The sequence below is a fragment of the Mycetomoellerius zeteki genome, unplaced genomic scaffold, assembly GCF_001594055.1.
Source record: "Mycetomoellerius zeteki isolate Tzet28-1 unplaced genomic scaffold, Tzet1.0 scaffold310, whole genome shotgun sequence".
Taxonomy (NCBI): domain Eukaryota; kingdom Metazoa; phylum Arthropoda; class Insecta; order Hymenoptera; family Formicidae; genus Mycetomoellerius; species Mycetomoellerius zeteki.
In genome coordinates, this window is record NW_017257295.1 from 634,196 (window position 1) to 654,433 (window position 20,238).

The 20,238-nt window shown below is 32.6% G+C and overlaps 1 protein-coding gene across 1 annotated transcript; it reads left to right on the top strand.

The window, feature by feature from the left end:
* The first annotated feature begins 14,144 nt into the window (after window positions 1-14,144).
* Window positions 14,145-19,318, top strand: LOC108724811 (putative sodium-dependent multivitamin transporter). Its single transcript, XM_018451451.1, has 6 exons — window positions 14,145-14,267; window positions 15,011-15,232; window positions 16,219-16,562; window positions 16,628-16,747; window positions 17,054-17,719; window positions 19,054-19,318. Exons 1-6 carry the CDS (start codon window positions 14,202-14,204, stop codon window positions 19,316-19,318), a joined length of 1,683 nt encoding a protein of 560 aa, XP_018306953.1. The 5' UTR covers window positions 14,145-14,201.
* Window positions 19,319-20,238: the final 920 nt, after the last annotated feature.

Sequence of the window (20,238 nt, forward strand, 5' to 3'; positions counted from 1 at the left end):
TAAAATTAATTATCAAAATTTTTATCTTTTATTATTTTTATATATAAATTTCTAATTATATAAATTTTTGATATATAAATTTCTAATCTATTCTAATTGTTACTATCATCATTATACTGCAAAAAAAATGTAGCTTTAGGAAATAGATATGAGTTTGCATTTTGACCATATCTAATAACGTGCAGAATACTAAACACGAACAAATTAGACGCTGCGCGCCGATCGAGAATCGGATATGTTCGGAAAGTTACCTAGTCATGTGCGGAGCGCGAGTGGTCGAGGATAAAATTCCAATCGTCGTTGTAGCGCAGTCATACAACGTTTCATTGAAGCCACGACGCGAAAATGCCGACGATGAGATCTCTAATTCCTGATTAGAAGTCGCCAGCGTCGTTCTTAATAATTTATCGTTAATTAAATCTATACCGATCGATCTCTTTTCCTTTATGCACTACGCATAGATCCCGAAACTAGGTTGCGACTTTTTTTTAAACGGTCGATTGCCAAGTGATTTTTGAGTCCAGAGTGTATGCACCACTTACAGAATATACAAGATATCTTAAAACAGTTATTAATTTTATTCGCAAATTTCTTTATTAATTTCAAATTAATATATATGTCATTAAAGAATTTATTTTTATTGTAAAAAATAAAATATTGAATACTTAGTCTATCAAAATTAATTAAATGCAACTAGTAGCTGCTACCTACATCTTGAACGGAAAAGAAATCTATCTATTAAAGATCATTCTTGAGTGAATATCGATGACGCATAGATATTTTACATCATGACTGTTGCGTAATTGTAACAACAAAGCGTATTTAATGTCAACCTTGGCGGAATATACTCATATGTTACATAGAATATTACTAACAAGGAGGCGACCTCATTTATCATATATCGTATACATTCCTTACCTATAACACAATCTGAGCAAAAGAACCGTCTTCCGTCTCTTAAAGAACATACTTTGTTTTATTTTAATGATAAAGTAATTAAATTACATGTGTTATTTTGTTTTCTAATGTGTTACAATCAATAAGTATAAATAATAAGATAAAAATTCGAAACGGCGATATGGTAAATTAAATTATATTACAATTATGTCTTAGCTCGGGAAATTTCTTATAATCATAAATCTTCCAGTTTTTCTGTGCGGCAGAAAGTACCAATTATCCGCAAGTAATCATCAATATCCCCTGTAACAATCTACGACGCAGATAGTAACGGAATAAGGTCCTGGTGGGCGTGGAGACAGAAGACGTATTTCCACGTTGATGGGATTATAGCGGGCATAAATAACGGAATGAATGTATAACTTCCACAATGCGACAGCGATGCGATGAGAACTTTCGAATCTAGATTTTTCCTCTCAAGTCACCTTGCCGTAGCAAACAATTTTTTGCGAACATTCGGAGTCAAGACTTCTATTACAGCATAGATCCACATGTACGAATATTGTAGACCAACGCTGTGGAGAGATTTATATAACTAGAAAAGATTATAAGATTATTGTATCAAGATTATTATGCAAAAATTATTATGCAAAGATCACCAAATAAGTTATACAAAATTGTAAATTAACAAATAACTTGTGTTATATTTAAAAACTACGCTATACAGATATCTAATTATTTGAGATCTTTAAGAATCTATTGCCCTGTCAGAAATATGTAGATTTCTAAAAATAATTATACGATTATTATATCAAAGATTATTATGCAAAGATTACTAAACAAGCTATAAAAAATTGTTAATTTTTTAATAATTCGTGTCATATTAAAAATATTATACGCGTTATCTACAGATTTCTAATTATCGATTGCTTATAAGAATCTCCTATCCTTAGAACTGATAAAATCTTTTTGCATAATAATCATATAATTTTTCTAATTTTATAATTTCAGTTATGTAAGAATTAGTTTAAAAAAAATATATATATACAATAAATCTCTTAGAACAATTTTATATATTTATGCAAGATCACGAAAATAATATGCTCTCGCAATCTACGATCGAGTTTATCGTGAAATTGTTCAATTCATAGAAGCTCTATTTCTGATCCACCGTTCTCCATTGAGGAATCCTTTCACATGTACACACAAAGATATGTGTTTGCTCACGTGGATCTTGTGACTGTTAAAGACATACCAATAGCTTCTCGATAAAGGTACGCATCTATCAGTGAATCGTTGCGCATTGTTACGTACACACGCATAAACGCACACAGATTGTATACTATATATACATGGAGATCCATAGATATACGAACTTCCATTGTTTCATGAGTACACGGATTTGCTTTTGCATAGCTCGTTATCGTACGACTGCCGGAGGAAATGTGAATCTACTGGCAACGCGATGTCGTAAGAGACAGACACACTGGTAGTAGCAGATATAATTCACTATGTAGCTATTGTTTTGACGTATATAATTTAATTATCGTACATTATTGCTAATGATGTCAATAATAAACTTAAGAGAAGCTTTCAGCTTCTTTTATTACAAATTATTTTGAGTCTCTAAATTGTGGTGCGTTGAGATATTCTACACTGAGAGAAAACGAAATAGTTCTAGCAACTATAAATTTATATAATACAGGTATATAATACAGGTACTTCAATTTATATAATACAGGTACTTCAATTGCAACTTTTGCAATTGAAGTACCTGTAACTAGTTTTACAAAGTAATAGAAACTAAAGTAGTGTGCTGAATGTTATAAAAATATAGTCACGGTAACAAATTGTATGGTATGTACTATTAATTGGTAGTGAAATAGTGACTCAACTACATTGAGTAATTACTTGGACTTCATGCAAATAGATATAACAATTACATTTTTCTAGTTTAGACAAAAATTTTTTTTTAATTAAACACTATATCATGTAACTAATTAATCATTGTTGAGATAACTTCACAAGGAATAATATATTATAATTAAAACCCTTTTCTCTAAAATGTCGCTCAGTACGAGTAGTACGCGACTTTGTCACCAGAGGGACGTAGTGGAGTTCAGTTTCTCCTACCAAGGAAACCACTCAGCTTACAATAAAAGGTGCAGCGTTGGTTTCAAACTTGGAAGACAAAAATAAATAAGAAAAGCATACACAAATTTGTTACTATGTATTATAAAGCTTTAATAAGAACAATAAGTAAATTAAGTGAATTAAGAAAATATAGTAATATTAACCATTTGTAATTGATTATATAATTAATGTTATATTTTCTTAGTTCACTTAATCTAATATTCTTATTAGAATTTAATAATATGTATATAGTTGAGGCGCTATTTCACTACAAATTTATAGTTATAACTGATACAACTTTTTTCTCTGAGTGTGTAGGAATTTTAATATAAAATAAAATAAATATCGCAAAAACTTTTGGCTTAATTTTCGGGATTATACGTTCTCGAAATTATTTATTTGACAAATTTATTTGAGATATGTCAGAAACCATGAATTCGGCGCACTCTAATCATGTCAATATTAATTCAAACCAGACTACACCGCCGCTTCTCTGAACCCAACTTTAGGCCTGACGTAATATTAATGGTCACAGCCACCCTCGTAGATCTGTATCGTCCTAGATCTATGTACCTTCGTCCCAATTGGCTATCTCCGTGGGATTTATAGCTGGTGATTCAAACGCAACACGCTGTACGTCATGATTGTAAGTCAGCGATCGTACGTACCTTCCTACATCGAGTTAGCCACTGTTTACGCAACGCCATAACGTTTGCGTTCCGCATAATTTCAGTGTCCCATATGAGACATCCCATCATCCCACTGGCGAGCGTCGCTATGTCTTTCATCTCGTTTGTAAGTGTCGCTGGATATACGCGCGGCATCACAATGTTGTGTGTTGTGTGACCACTTCCGGCGCGCGCTGACCGACGCGTGTAAAAAATGGAAATGAGCAATTGTTGCGTACATGCCGGATTTAAACACCGAGTTAATTAACCGCGAAGTGTACACGCTACAATAAAACTCGAGCTCGTTGTGCGCATCAAAATATAGGTCAATGTAAAGCTGTATCTATCTAATCTCAGGATCTTCAATACAGAATAGGGAGATTTGTAATTTATATTTGCGTTTCCGCATTACAGTGTAGTGATTTTTATCTTCGAAAGTTTAAAACCCAACTTATTACGTCGTTACAAAGCTGATAGATTTTTTTCTCAGTGATTATATTAGCCATAGTCCGACCTCGTAACTATTCAGCTGATGATACAAACGCGTTAATAACGTTAATTGATACCGATACAAAGTAGGTCAGTGCTAAATGAAGCTAAAAAACGCAAACCTATTCAGACGATATATTAAAGTTCAAGGACAGACTGCCATTTTTCATTGAGAAGAAACTTCAAGACTCATCTTATTCCCATTATGCAATATCCGGCAATTTTGAACGTTATCATCTTATGACGTTATCATATTTCAACAGAGGTAATATAACTGAATTTTTTTGTCTTGACGTGACATATATAACGTGATATAACTAGAGATGAAAATAACCAAATTTTACGATAATTTACTCGGTAATTTATCGTAAATTAGTCGGTAATTTATGGAGGCTGGTAAAATGGTAATTTAAAAATTATAAAAATAAAGTAATTTGAAACAAGAATACATTTAGTCATTAAGTTAAAAAGTTTAAAAACATTTTATTTAATTTAAATTTTTATTTTGATACTACATATTGATATAACTAGAGAAACTTCAAATAAATTATTAAAATTTTGAAAACAAAAAGTGTGACAGGTACGGTATTCTTAAACTATAATATATTTTTCATACCTTATAAACTTATAAAATTAAATGATAGAAATAGAAGAAAAAAAATATATCATCGTAACTTTTCAAATTACGTGATTTTAAAAAATTACGAACTGATTTGGAACAATTCATTGCGTGATTTACATGTTTTAATTACATGATTTCGTTATGTAACTTTGTGACGTAATTTTTTTCAATAGGGTACGTTTAGATTTAGTCAATAGCCCTGTTATTCTATCAGCGATACCTATTAGGAATATTGAATGATTATATAATTTTATACAATACATAAGTACGAAAATACAGTCTATTTGTGCATAAAACTATAAGAAGCAACAAATTTTACTAAAATTACCAATAAATTACCATTTTACCGTAATTAATTGTAAAATCGAATTTAACAGTAATTTTGCATCTCTAGATATAACTGATGTTAGTAAGTGTGAAAATTTACATTAAATGCATTTATGAATTAAATATAAACAAAATATTAATTATTCTAAAGATTAATAAAATTGTAAAGTTTTTACGCTACTTCTCTCAACAAAATGCTTATTTTGTAATTGGCAATCATATATCCTAAAATCAATTACTATTCTAAACAAAAGAATGTAACTATATAAAAATATAATTTATCTCTTAGCAAATAAAAGATAATTACGCTTGACAAATAAAACATAGTTAATAGGAGCTGCGTTGAATTATGAATGACAGCGCATGAAAAATGACTTATTTCTATAAATAGTGCATTGCGGAAAGAAAAGCTACGGAAAGAAATACAATAGTAGCTCATATTCGCTGTGTATCAACGATAGATCGGCAGCACGCTGAGCTTGTAAACCACCCTGTCAATCAATATACGATTGGCAAAACAACATTTCCCCTATACATTTTTAGAAGTAACATCAACAGTGACCGGCGAACATGTAATTTGACTTGTTAAACCGATCCATTAAGGAGATATGGCTATCGTCAATGTCGTCATCGGTCCTGCACGGGGGAGTTCGAGGCCGCACATTTCCATCGCTAACTGCGCTGTCAAACACACAGAACAAGCTCGAAATTCAATTGCTTCTGGTGACCAAAAGATATTTCAAGAGCATAGAGTCTCGCATGCCACACATTAACCGATTGGATCACTAAATGGAACACATTATACGACTTGTCTGCGATATTCTTTTATAATGACAGATGTTTATTTTATACCATTATCCTATATAACCACTAATATAACATTTATAAAGTCTAAAAAATGACGTTATATTTGACATGCTTGATTTATTGTTAGAATAAACCAGATTTTTAACCATGATAAATCGCAGACTCTATATTCATTGTGATATTTATCAAATCGTGCCATCAAAACTTCCCGCGTTAATTGAGTTACCACGATCCGCATTAGCAATTTGTCACATTCCTACAATAATTCTTGCATTTTTCTGATAACGCATCATCAGGAAGATATCATTTTCGACGTCTGATAGAGCAGCAATTGGATGGGAGGTTGTCGTTCTCAAAAGTCACGCGATGCCGTCGAGAACCGTTCGAGAGCGCATTTCTCTTGTGCCGACACGTTTCCTGTCATTATCACGTGACTCTCTCATATATATAGCCTACTGCGAGTTGGCGTATATAATTAGGCTTCGGACAGCTCATAAAGTTTTGAACAGAGAACGTACGATCACCAGTCGCTAGACAGTCACGTGTTGTCAAGAAAACAGTGGCGACTTCATGTCTCGTGATCTCGCGGTGCTGCATTATAGATCTCGGCATAAAGATGAAATATTCGTACAAAGTGCGTAAATGATGAAAAAGATAGCAAAGAAATTAATCTGAAGCTGTAAACTTTAACGGCAACGTTCGAAGAATGATAAATATTCATTTATAAATTTTTTTATAGATATCTTAATCGTATCGTAACAGTAAAATGATTCAAAGATTTTTATATATTTCATAAAATAAAAATTTCTTGTATAAAATGCTGAGAATAAACTATGTCTCAAAACATATTAAATTAATTTTTTTAAATATCTAATAAAACACTGCAAGAATCATTTTATGATATTTTTCTTTCTATGAATTATTTCTTTCTATGTATTTATCTCTTTTTATATACATCATTACGAATGAAAATAATAATACTAGTATTTCCTGACCTTTTCGCCGCGGCAAGAATGAGGATGCGAGATTAATGTGCCGCATTAAGCGTGCAAAATCCGACTACTTTATTTATGGCGCAAATACAACGACTTGTGACCGCCAAGTCATTGAACACTTTGAGTTCACGATGCAACGATAAAGTGATATATAACGAGGCGTGCCTAGAAAATATGTAATCGCCGCGAGAATTTGCAAGGAATTGATGCTCTATCAGTCGACCGCCTGACGGCAATTTGTTTTCCTAGACGTCTCATACTTCACGATCTAGCGTGCGCTTGTAATTGTTAGGCCGCTTACTTTATTATTGACTGAGTCACATAAAATTGCAGATATCATGAATTATGAAAGCGACACTTTTTTATATTGTATGTACAAGCGTGAGAATGTAATTTTTATACAAGATTTGACAATTCTGAAATTATTATAAATAAATAAATATTGTCAAAAATTTATCAATTATTCTTTTTAATAACGGTAATAATTAGTTTTCTTAATAAAAATAATTACAATTAATAATTATAATTTTTGTTAAAATATAATTTTATTCCTCAATAAAATCTATTAAAAACTAAAATGTTAACTGTAACCAAATTTGATAATTTAAATTAAACTGTATTTTGTATTTTATCTGTATTTGTCTGTATTGACATGCGTTAACAACGTAAATGATTATTGAATAACGACAACATGTTGGAGTTATTCAATAATCAATCAACGAACAATTGTCGTTATTGTGCACTCAGAAGTAATAATAGTCCAGTGCAACTACATTCACAAAGATATTTCACGATTGACTTGCTATTTCTTGGTTCATTTGATTCTTTCTGTAAAACAAAAATAAGTTGCCTAATTAATTTCGAAGAGAAAAATAATGGATTTCTAATATTTGATCACCAATCATGTATCAGAAATGACATCAATGCTTTCGTATATACTTTTGCTTTTTCCTTCGACCCATGTAATTTAATACAATTAATGACCGCACCCGTACGGCCTTGATTGCGAGTGATTGTCGGTTGATATATCGAACGCGGCATCGAAATTGCAACAGAAAAAATTTGCCAGGAATGTCGTTTGACGTAACCGACAGTGTGATTGTTGCGTGACGCCGCACCGGTACGGTGATCGGAAATGTTTCTACTTGCAGGTGCACTGCGGATCTGAATACTTCGTGTCGCAATGCAAGGCATATAACTGGTAATACATAAAAAAAAAACGCATTCAGGCGTTTCACACATTGATCTTTTTGACATAGCACGTCATATTTTTTTTAAATCTCTATTTTATATCTGAATCTTAATATCGTATACTGTAATCTAGTCGTCTTCGTAATTAAGATAAATCGATAATCCTTGCAATCAATAATTCTTAATAACATTGGCACTAATGAGTAATTAATAACACTAATGATTAATAAGGTAAATCGATCAAATAAATATCCCGCAAAAGACACATATAAAATTATAAAAATTCCCAATGTTAATAAATTGCATCTTTTTTCCTATTTCAAATTGCTATTCAATTTCATCGATTCCGATTCGATATTCGCAGTAGCAGAACGTCAAACTGCATTACATGCAAATTTGCATAACGTTGGTAGTTTATCGATTCCGAATATCCATTAAACTATGGCATCACGGTAGATTGGCACATTCCGAAAAATCGTCGCTCGCCACACTTCGTTAATCGTGTTAACCAGCGCCTCGACGTATGCAGGAATTTTAATACGCGGTCTTGTCATATTCTACTTTCCATGGCAAGTTTGCCGCTCAACGATACATGCGTTGTATAGTAAAAAGGCCTTGCAAAGCATTTCTTTTACCTCCATTAAAGAAGAGCGCAATTTGTTAATTGACTTAATTGATAACTTTAGTAACATACTACGTGCCGCATTGAAGAGACCCATATTTTTTTGTCGTGTCTTGGAATTCATAGCGAAGCCCGCATCTTGGAGTTATAACGAACTGTGCGATGATATCAAGAGAACCAATTGACACTTGCGCGACTTGATGAAGACTAACGATTACTATTAATATAAACTTTTAGGATCGCTTAATCCATGGAATCTTCCAAGTCACGATATATTAATGTGAGAAAAACATAATATCCCGTATCACAAACATATCACATCTATGTGCCGATTGAATATTATTTAATATTATAAATGTGTTGCAAATTAACGTGTCAAAGAAATAATAATATTAAAAATTATATCTTTGAATATTTTAACAATATTATTAAAATGCTGACAACGTCAATATTTATGTATTTTTTATGTAAAGGGTTCTGATACTCCGCAATTCCAAATCATTTTACGTAAATCCAAACGCTTGTTATTAGTGTCAGTAATTAAACGTTTTCGTAATATTCAATACGACCAGTTTTAGGGAGATAATTTGAGAGATAATTTGTTTGAATTTTAATCGCACGTACGTTTGTGATTCCACTATGTATTAATTCATTTATATAAATAAAATATATAATAATAGTCTATGAAAACTTATGAATTATTTTTCCTAATATATTCCGTGTATAAATGAATGCAATAAATTAAATACGATACCTACTAAGAAAAGCAATAAATACTTAAGCAAAAATTAGACCTTGACGTAGTGATAACAGCTTTTTTTCATGACGATTCAAATAAACGTGATAAAAATTTACTTAATAGCAGTAATTTGATACTCGATGAGCTCAGATAATTTAAATAAACGTTATACGTGAGTAGAAATGCTTCGTCAACGGAAAAGATGATAACATATTGTAAGATCATATGATTCTGAGTCACAATTTAGACTCTTTACGACAGTAAGTCTAATGCCAAGTATCATAACAACAGTTTCATAACGTTGCCTCAGCGAATTTTGATACAAAACTATCTTTTCTGCGATATTTAATTTAAAAATAACTCTATAGAAGAAATTCTTTTTTGCATTATATTTTATTATACCAAAAATTGCTTCCTTATATCATTATTTGTTAAATACATATTTAATCTGTCTAAAAATGTTCCTAAAGAAATTAATTCTTAGAAATGATCTTTGTGATTATTACGTTCCCCTTGTGTTAAACATATTGGATTAATTAAGAGCACGAAATCAACACGGTAGACGAAGCGTGGCATCACGCACGAATTGAGTCGAATACCACAAACGTGCGACAGGGGATCAGCCATCTCGTTATTAATTAATGACTGGAATTAATTATGGGAATCGACTCGCTTGCACGCGAGCATTATCAGATCGGTTTACATTCTCAGGCGAATTGAATAACGGTAATTTCTGACACCTCTTCAATGCAAAATATGCATCTTCGTGTCCGCACAGTGAATTACAATGCATTATGTAATATTTATTTTTTTATTCATAAAATAGCAATCATATACACTGAAAAAAATGCATGTAATTTTACATGGAAATTACATATATATGACTGGAAAATTATCTAAATTACATAAATATGCTTGGAAATTTACTGGAAATTGTAAATTTCCAATCATATTTAGGCAATTTTCCAGTCATGAACATGTAATTTCCATGTAAAATTACATGCATTTTTTTCAGTGTAGGTTATAAATATAACCTGAATTAATTTTTAAAAAATGTGTTCTTGGAAACAAAATTTTGCGCAAGCACGAGACGGGCCGAAATCTATTTCATTTTGTCAAAGAGTAAAACTAAAATCCTGACAATACGAAATTAATCGATATTGGATTTATTTAATAGCACTATCAAAAATACCTCGTATATCTACATTGAAAGAGAAATGAAAAAATCTGGATTTATACGTTTCACAAACTTCAAGATGCCAACGAGATTCGCTAACTGTACATCAAGTTAATTAACATCTTCGTTGAAACGGTGACGTTAATGCTTGGGTATATACGATGGGTGTGAAAAAGCTTAATGTCGAATGCTTCTGAGAATATGTAATCGCATATAACGAGCAAGATCAATTAGTACTTCGCTACTGTTTGACTAATTTGCGTAGATGAACTTTTACTGCATAAATGCATTTTTGTTGAGGTATTGGAATATGTAAACATTACTTTCAAAGAGAGAAAAAAATATGTTTTTAAGAAAAGAACCTCCCAGAAAATATTTGAGGTTAAATATCTTAAAAATAAGATATCTCTTTACAAGTTCCTAATTATAATGCAAGAAGACAATTACAGATCACGTACGGAAACACGTAACTTTCCAAATAATTGACTCGCGAACAAAATTTACATTAACCCCTGCACTACCTTCAAATTGAACAGTTCAGCTGCTTTACGACCGCGATATTTTCCCTCGTCAAATTATCGAAAGCAGTCTACGCATCCGGATAATATGGAAGAATTACATGGAACAAGAGTGGTTAACACACGGTAAATTTCGATTGACCGTGGGGGTCAACGATTGGTCGATCAAGTTCAGCAGCCAGTTAGCCGACAGTTAGTCTGCTGTCGTCCAGCTAACGACTTAATGACGGGAATTCACCACTTACGAGTTCCTCTTTTTCTCCCTCATTCTATCCTCCTCTCTTTCTCTCTCTCTCTGTTCCTCTTTTGTCCGCAGTTTTTCCCCTCTTTTATCGACAATGCTATTCGCGTAAAACAACGCGGTCGACAGACCAGTAACAATGTCAGAAATTAGTCGACGCTTAAACGGGATTGTCATTAACGATATTAACCATTATTGTGCCGCATAACTAACTGTATCGGAAGAAATAAATTCAAATAAGATAATCAAATACGCGCCAAAGAGTAAACAAAATAATGGATACGTTTTCCTTAACACTATCAAACTTTCTAAAAAATTTAAAAAATTTTATTCCCCCTTTTCCTTTTTTTTTTTAATTATTTTAAATTATTGTAGAACTATAAAAATAGGCATTTAATAAGTGCTATTAAAAGGAACGTATTTAATTCTCTGTTTCGGTCTTTAATGACTTCCATTCATGGAAATAGTTGAACGGAAATTAGTTGATGCATTTGATACATATAGGTATCATAACCTACAAATTTGATAAGTCTGAAATAGAAATGTTCACCGTCGAGGAAATGAGTGTCTAGGTGTTCGCCGTTAAGGAATTAAGTGTCTAGGTGTTCGCCGTCGAGGAAGTGGGTCTAGGTGTTGGCTACTTGTCCGCTGTCGACGAAGTTGGTGTCTAGATGTTCGCCGTCGAGGAATTAAGTGTCTAGGTGTTCGCCATCAAGGAAGTGGGTGTCTAGGTGTTCGCCGTCGAGGAAATGGGTGTCTAGGTATTCGCTATTGAGGAAACGGGTGTCTAGGTGTTCGCTATTGAGGAAATGAGTGTCTAGGTGTTCGCCATCGAGGAAGTGGCATAACGAATGTCAGAAGGACACGAAACTAGCGCTCCTTGCGTAAAGAATGTCAGACGGAGACGAAAGGAATGCGCGGAATGTGGTCGACGACGACAATAATAATGACAATGACGACGACGTATCTGAAACTGTCTTCTAAAAAGTAGCAGTTCGGAACTTTGCGTCGCGATATCTCCGCTCGTAGGGCACGTAGGAAAAAAATAAAAGCACTTTTATTATACAATTTAAGCAGTGGATATCGATTGAGCGTATATAGAACTTAATCCGTTCAGCCGTTCTTGAGATTCAATAATCTCAATCTGCCACAACATGCCGGCTCGCGTAAAGGAGGCACGGCAGTGTCGCTGCGCTTGGCTTAGCGCCGAGACACTACCGTGTCTCTAGATTATATATAGGTACTATCTCCCTACCATCAATCATTCATACATTTTTGCAATTATTTTTCGTTACTAAAATAATTTTTCGTTAATAAAATAAAAGCATTTAACACCGTAATACTAAAAAAAAACATCGACATTATGATAAAGCATTATTATACAGATAATTATTAGGTCGATGTAACTGCAATTATATAACAGAAATCGCACCAGTCGCTTTCATATGTCTTCTGCGAAATAAATTTTCTACTTCTTATTTTACCATCATATTATTATGTTGTCGAATATATTTTAATTCTGATTTTTTTATCTTTAAAAGTATAAACTGCATTATTGCATTTTAAGATCAGAAAATAAATATTGGAAACATGTTCATAACCAGTTCAAACAAAAATTTAATTGTGTGTGCTGGAAATATAAACGTTGTACGATATAATATTGGCGAAGACATGATATATCTCTTAGATAGATTTAATTATGTTTGTTATTTAATTAACGTTGGAATTAAATGTATATCTATCGATTCGAAGTTTCTATTTATCTCTTTTCATTTTCATCGCTATTAAGTGAATTGATCCATCGCACCAACTGGTGTGTAAAGATAATCATCTTGAACGATATCGTCTACGGCACATTAAATTAAGGTCGAGCCTTAGCCGATAATCGCCATTTAATCTTTCCTCAGAATTTCAATGTATTTCAACTGGTATATCCAATATTACGACTAACGATCACAACATTCGTAAACTCACTGATTTAAAAAGCTTTCTCATATTACATGTGACAAATTTTTTATATATATTTTTATATACATACACTTTTACAATGAACATATTCAAATATATTAGTTTTTAAAATTCAACTTCCATTTTCACTGATATTCACAGTATTCTAGTAGATAAACTTTTTATTTATCTAACCATTAATTAATACTGAACAACATGTTACCACGTCTATTACATATTGTGAAGTCTAATTTACCGATGAAATCTGTGGTTTGCGTGCTTTAACACTAAATATGCCGAGCAATTCTTTACGTAATAACTTCTCCTGCGTTTTGTATCATGCAATGCAAACGGACACATTTGTTAGTAAGACCTTGTCGAATACTCATGACATTTGGATCTACGTGTTGTGCTCTTGGTATTTTCAAAGTGTAGAAAAAGTTGTGGAAATCTTTTATTTTGGTGAAAATTTCCAAAATTTAACTAGTAAGATCGAAGTTAAATTTTTTGTCAAGTAAATGGTGTAAATTTTACAGAATGGATGTAAGTACATAATTATATAATTAAATATAAGTAATTATCTTACAAAATATATTTATTACAATTTTGATTATAAATTTTAAAGTATTTAAGAAAACTTCGCTACTAGTTTAGCGTTGTTAACTACATGTTTAAAAATTAAATTGTTAAAAAACTATGCTAAAAATTTTTATTATGGATCTTGAAATTGTAATAAAAAATACTTGCTTTTTTTCTTATTTATAGACACCTATTGAAGACGAAATTAACAGATTGCAATGGCAAGATTATCTTGTGATCAGCGCAGTTATGTCGGTCTCCATCATTATCGGGCTCTACTATCGATTCAGCGGTGGTCGACAAAGTACTGCCACGGTCAGTTTACAAAAAAATCAATTTCTATCCGGATCAATTCGTCATTAAACCAGTCTGATCGCGATAATCTGCACGCGAATCATATCTGCCGTTATATATGTATACGATCGATCTCATATTGCGATAAATATCCGCATAAATTATGGGTATCGGTAATAAATTAAATCTCGAACAATTTTCTAAGTGTTTGACGTGTTAATTAACTGTGATTACGATTCGACTCAATAACTCGAGAAGCGCTAATCAATGATCCATAAATTTTGAATGTCGAGTGATAGATCAATTCAAATTAATCATAATTATGAAGTAAAACGTTTGATCGCCTGATGTATTAGTGTAAAGCACGTATAATTTCTTATCTTGTTTCTCATCTATTCTTAGGAAAAAGTGCTTATAAATATTAGATGGTTCCATAAATTCATAGGGTCAAGATTAGATAACTCTAAGACATAAGTGTGTAATTTTTCATAATTTTATCAAAGATTGATTTATTTTAATTAAGAACGTGAATATTTAATTAACGAGTTACAGACAAATTGTACTTTACTGGCTGATTAAATAATTATGATAAAAAGACCTTAAAAAACAGAGCAGTATTTACTAGCAGAGATTTACTAATTTTACCCATCGCGACAATGACGGATGAAAAATCCTTTATTAAAAACGGAAATGTTACGCATCATAAACGATGTTTTCTATGTACAAAATTGTTGTTTAACCAATCGCACAATTATCATCGATAGGAGTACTTCTCCGCGGACAACTCATTAGGTGTCTTACCTCTCTCGATCGCTATGATGGCCTCCCATGTATCAGGAATTACCATGCTCGGAATGAGCGGGGAAACTTACATTCGCGGCCTGATCGTTGCATTAATGTATGCTGCCGGCATTGTTACCGTACCGATCATTGCCACTTGTTATCTACCAGTCTTCTTTGAGATAAAAGTCATAAGCATCTATGAGGTAATTGTCAGATGCTTGCACGAGCAACATCGATTACTAGTCTAAGCAACATTTCAATCTTCGGAAATAATCAGGTATATCGTTTAATATCATGTAAACATATACCTAATTGAATATATAGATATTAATCTGCCAAATTTTGAACAGAAAAACAATGCAGAATGTAAAATTAATTTGAAAATAGGAATCAATAGATCCTTTTTAAACGATTTAAAAAAAACTGCAAAATTAATTTATATTATATATATATTTCCTACACGGTTACAGGAAATGTATTTTGCAAAAGAAAGTAATCTTAAAGCCAATGAGAGCCGACATAGTTGATCGTGTGTGATAAAACGCATATATTAATCATCAAATACAATATATACCCATCGGGTTGCAACACTTTCTTTTCGATGGATTTCGGAATTTAGTCTTGCTCGTAGAGCGATTGAATCTAAATGGTTAGATCCGTAAATAAGAACCAATCACTCGGTGAGCAGTCTACATTCAGCAACCCAGCATTGGAAAATGTTGCAGCCTTTTAGAGAGAGAGAGAGAGAATTGATGAGTGTACATACACATCACACACATGCATTTGGTGACTAATATATGCGTTTTATCACACACGATCAACTATGTCGGCTCTCATTGGCTTTAAGATTACTTTCTTTTGCAAAATATATTTCCTGTAACCGTGATCAACTGTGTCGGTTCTCATTGGCTTTAATATTATTTTCTTTTGCGATTTATGCCCGTATTCATAGTCAGACCTTATACTTAAGGCTTCCTTAAATTTATCTTTAGATACTCAGTAGCGAATGAAATAATTCGTAGAGTATCTGAAGATAAATTTAAGGAAGCTTTAAATATAAGGCTATGAATACAGGCATTAATCTTTGAGGCCTTTCTCAAGTTCATTGTTAAATGTATTTTGGATAAATATTTTTTGTACTATTTGTAATATAATTCTATTGTTTTTTTATATTTCTCCCTTCTTTTAGTATCTTGAAAAGCGATTTGGGTTATACATGCGGTTGCTCGTAAGCGCGGCTAATTTCTCTGAGACGATGTTACTGACCGGAGTGATGCTATATGCTCCTTCTTTAGCTCTCGAAGCTACCACGGGCTTGTCTAGTACCATGAGTATTTTGGTACTCGCTGTAATATGTACCTCCTATTCCACGTTGGGTGGCATTAAAGCGGTTTTGATCACCGACATCTTCCAGGGCTTGCTTATGCTAATTGCTCTTATTATCATAATCTGCATCATCGCTCAAAACCTCGACGGAGGAATCAATACCATTTGGCGTATCGGGCAAGAGGGAAATCGTATAAATTTCTCTGAGTAAGTTGGATAATATAATAAATAATAAAAGAATAGATATATTAATAATCCTTTTTTATTTATAGATGGACTATAGATCCAACTGTGCAATACACAGTATGGAGTACTTTAATTGGAGGAGGATTAATACATCTAGCCTATGTTGCAGTGAATCAGGTGCAAGTTCAACGTTTAATGACCGTTAAGTATGTTAGTGTGTATTTTAATTAATAATAAACATATAATAAATAAACATATAATTAATAATAAACATATTTATATAATACAGTCTTTTATCTTTTGTTTAAGCTTTAATAACGAATTAATTTTTTTCATTATTATAGTTATTTTTGAAAAAAATCTAAAGATCATCTGTTATCAAAGTTATCAAAAATATAAATTTAAAATTGGTTACTTTATCATAAATTACTAATTTTTTAAATTTATTATATTAGATATTAGTTAAAGATTCTTGCTACTGTATATGCAACAATCTATTTTTATTTTCGCAGAAACGTAAAAGTAGCTACGCATGCGCTGTTTCTGTGTGGCCCATTCATCTTACTAGTAGGCTTTTTAACATGCTTCACTGGATTGTCAATTTATGCGAGCTACAAAGATTGCGATCCCGTGATCTCCGAAAAAATTTCAACCTACGACAAAATATTGCCTTACTTCACCGTGCAGAACTTGTCACCTGGAGTGGTTGGTCTCATCGTTTCCGGTATCTTCAGCGCCAGCCTAAGCACGATTTCCGCTATGATGAATTCGTTAGCTGCGGTGGCGCTCGAGGATTATGTGAAGCCACTACACCGAAAATTTGGAATAGATTTTTCTGACAATAGAGCCACTTTCATAGCTAAATCTCTTACCGTTTTAAATGGCGTTATTTGCATGTTTTTAGCGCTAATAGCAAAAACAATGGGCTCGCTAGCAACTGTTGCTTTTAGCATTCATGGCTCCATCGGAGGGCCAATTTTAGGTATCTTTACTCTTGGAATGTTCAGTGAAAGTGCTAACGAGATTGGGACTATTATTGGCATGATTACGGCGCTCAGCGTTTGCTTATGGGGCACTTTTGGGCGACCTAAGCCACCAATTCCAAAGTTACCGGTATCCATCGAAGGTTGCGCAAATTCTACAGCATTAATGTTTGCTGAACAAATGAATTTTAACAGGTAAAATAGCCATTCTCAGAAAACGTAAAAAATTCAATCAGTATCCAAACTTTGCAAATACTGAAGCTGCGCGTATCTTCGATTATTAAAGCGCGCGCGCGCGTATTAAAAAATGTATTTAAATAATACTTCAAAATAATTTCTTTGAGAAATATTAAAGTTTTAAATTTATATCATTTATATTATTTCGAATTCATGTTTCCAAAATTAATAACTGCTTAATTCAAATCGTTTTTCCAAATAGTAAAAGAAAAGAAATATGTGAAAAAAAATCATGTCTCTTTGAAAATAAATTCATTAAAAACGTACGAACATTAATTGATTTCACAGACACGAGAGTTATTAAATTTTTTAATTTATTCTCTTAATGTAAATTCTAATTATATCCATCTGATGTATATTTTTCAAGTATATACACTAGAAAAATTGACAAAAATTTCATACTTTGGACGTTCATTCATGACACGAAACATTTCCATTTTAAACTAAAATTTTCACCTCGGGTGTTGCGCAATGCTCAAAATTGGCATTAACAACACTATCAGGAATAAATGCAATATGTATTTGCAATTGCCAGTAATTTATCTCGCTCGTCACAGATCGAATCGAATGAACATAAATTTATCTTAGGGAAACAGATAGGGGGAGGAGAAAAAAACGGCCAGACGACGCATGGCGCGCATCGCATGACGATTAGAATATGAATTATCGACGCGCTGTAAATCGTCTTTATCTACTCTTCGAAATTCACAAAGCATCAATGTTGCAATGCGCGCGGAGATATCTCGTCCCACTGTAATTATATAGTTGCGAGTTAAGCGCCGCTTCCTGATTTCTTTCACGCGTGTCGCTTTCTCATGGACGATAAGCTTGCTATTCGATCGCGGAATCCTCGCCACGCCGTTATTAGTGAGATTAGATATATTATAGCTTTCTCTTTGTCGGCGGGAATTCATTTAAATTGATCTATTTTCAACGTGGCAAGAAATTGAAAGGCGTAAAGGACGATCTGCAAAAAGACGTAAAGGACGATCTGATCTAATTAAAATAATTTTGAAGATAGCTGATAGTTTTGAAGATAGCTAATAATAAATACATCTATCGCGTACATAAATCAAATAATGTTTTTATCTCGGTTTTTATCATTAAAAAAAGACGTTTTGCTAATTAGGCGTTTTGTATTACAAAACAGCAAAGAGAAAGTAGAGAAAGTAACAAGTTATTATTATACAAGGATGAAGATTTTTTTTTAACGTTTATATTTTTTGTATAAATATCTTTTAAGATTATGATTTATTTATTCTTCACAAATCATATTATTTCTTTTTTTGCAGTACTGTACAATCAGATCAATCGTCGTACTTCTATTTGTATCGTATTTCCTATTTATGGTATAACCCTATGGGACTGACAATTACACTAGTAGTTGGATATGTAGCAAGTATTATAGTTCAACTTATCCAAGGCAAAAACAACATTGAACACGACCCAAGTTTGTTTACGCCATTCTTGGCCGCCAGGATTAGACGGCGACGTCAGGACGCACAAAAAACCACGAACAGTCAACTATTCGTTTTGGAACCCAGCCGTATAAGATGAAGTTTTTGTAATTAAATGACTTGTAATTATATAGAATAAATATTATCTCAAATCATTTATCAGAAAAATCCAATTACTGTAGAATAATTGGTTGATTAAGAATAATTGACTGCCTATAATAAATAAAGTTACTTGTAATATTCAGTCGATGTTTTAATTGATTCATTTTTGTTTAAATGATTTTAACGGATTTAATAGATATATGATACATATGCATGGCCATCAATAGTGCTATATTTATTATTCGTATTGTTACATAAAATTTTGCTAATATTGCATGCTATTATTATAATAAAATTGTATTTCTTTTTATGACAGTAAATAAAGTGCATAGGTACTTCGTAACGTTTTTAACATTATTGTATTGAGAAGAAAAATAATGAATTTACGATAATGTTATTTCACACAGACTTTCGTTATTCGTTTTTTAACATTAATATATTGAGAATAGAATTAACGAATTTACGATAACGTTATTAAAAAGGTTATGCAATAGCATTCACGCAGGCTTTCGTTTCCCGAACAATCTTCATGTTGTTCACGTATGTAATTATAGTTATGGAGCTATTATCCAATTATAAGACAAGCAAAAACCTGTGTGCAAATGGGCGAGAGTCCACCATGATAAATACCGATAAACTCGAAGGAAATTCGCGCGTTGCAATTTTTCGACAGCGGCTTCGTCTCTGCATTAATTTGCAATTTAACGAGCACTGATTGGCGAAAGGGACCGAGGGTATAATGCCGCATGTGGGCCGATTCAACGGTGGCGAGCCGACGATTTAAACGGAACGATTTTGCTGTGTTGCCGCCGAAATTGGCGCGACTTATCTCGTAATCGTCTACAGCCAATTACCGTGTTCAGCACGAGCAGGCTTTTAATTCGTTTAATCGAGGTTCATCTGCGCACCGGAACGTTG

Excerpts from the sequence above, each read along its gene's own strand:
- LOC108724811 (XM_018451451.1), top strand. The coding sequence starts at position 14,202 with ATGTCGGTCTCCATCATTATCGGGCTCTACTATCGATTCAGCGGTGGT. Across the intron at positions 16,748-17,053 it reads CAACGTTTAATGACCGTTAA|AAACGTAAAAGTAGCTACGC; the intron begins GTATGTTAGTGT and ends TTATTTTCGCAG. Across the intron at positions 17,720-19,053 it reads GAACAAATGAATTTTAACAG|TACTGTACAATCAGATCAAT; the intron begins GTAAAATAGCCA and ends CTTTTTTTGCAG.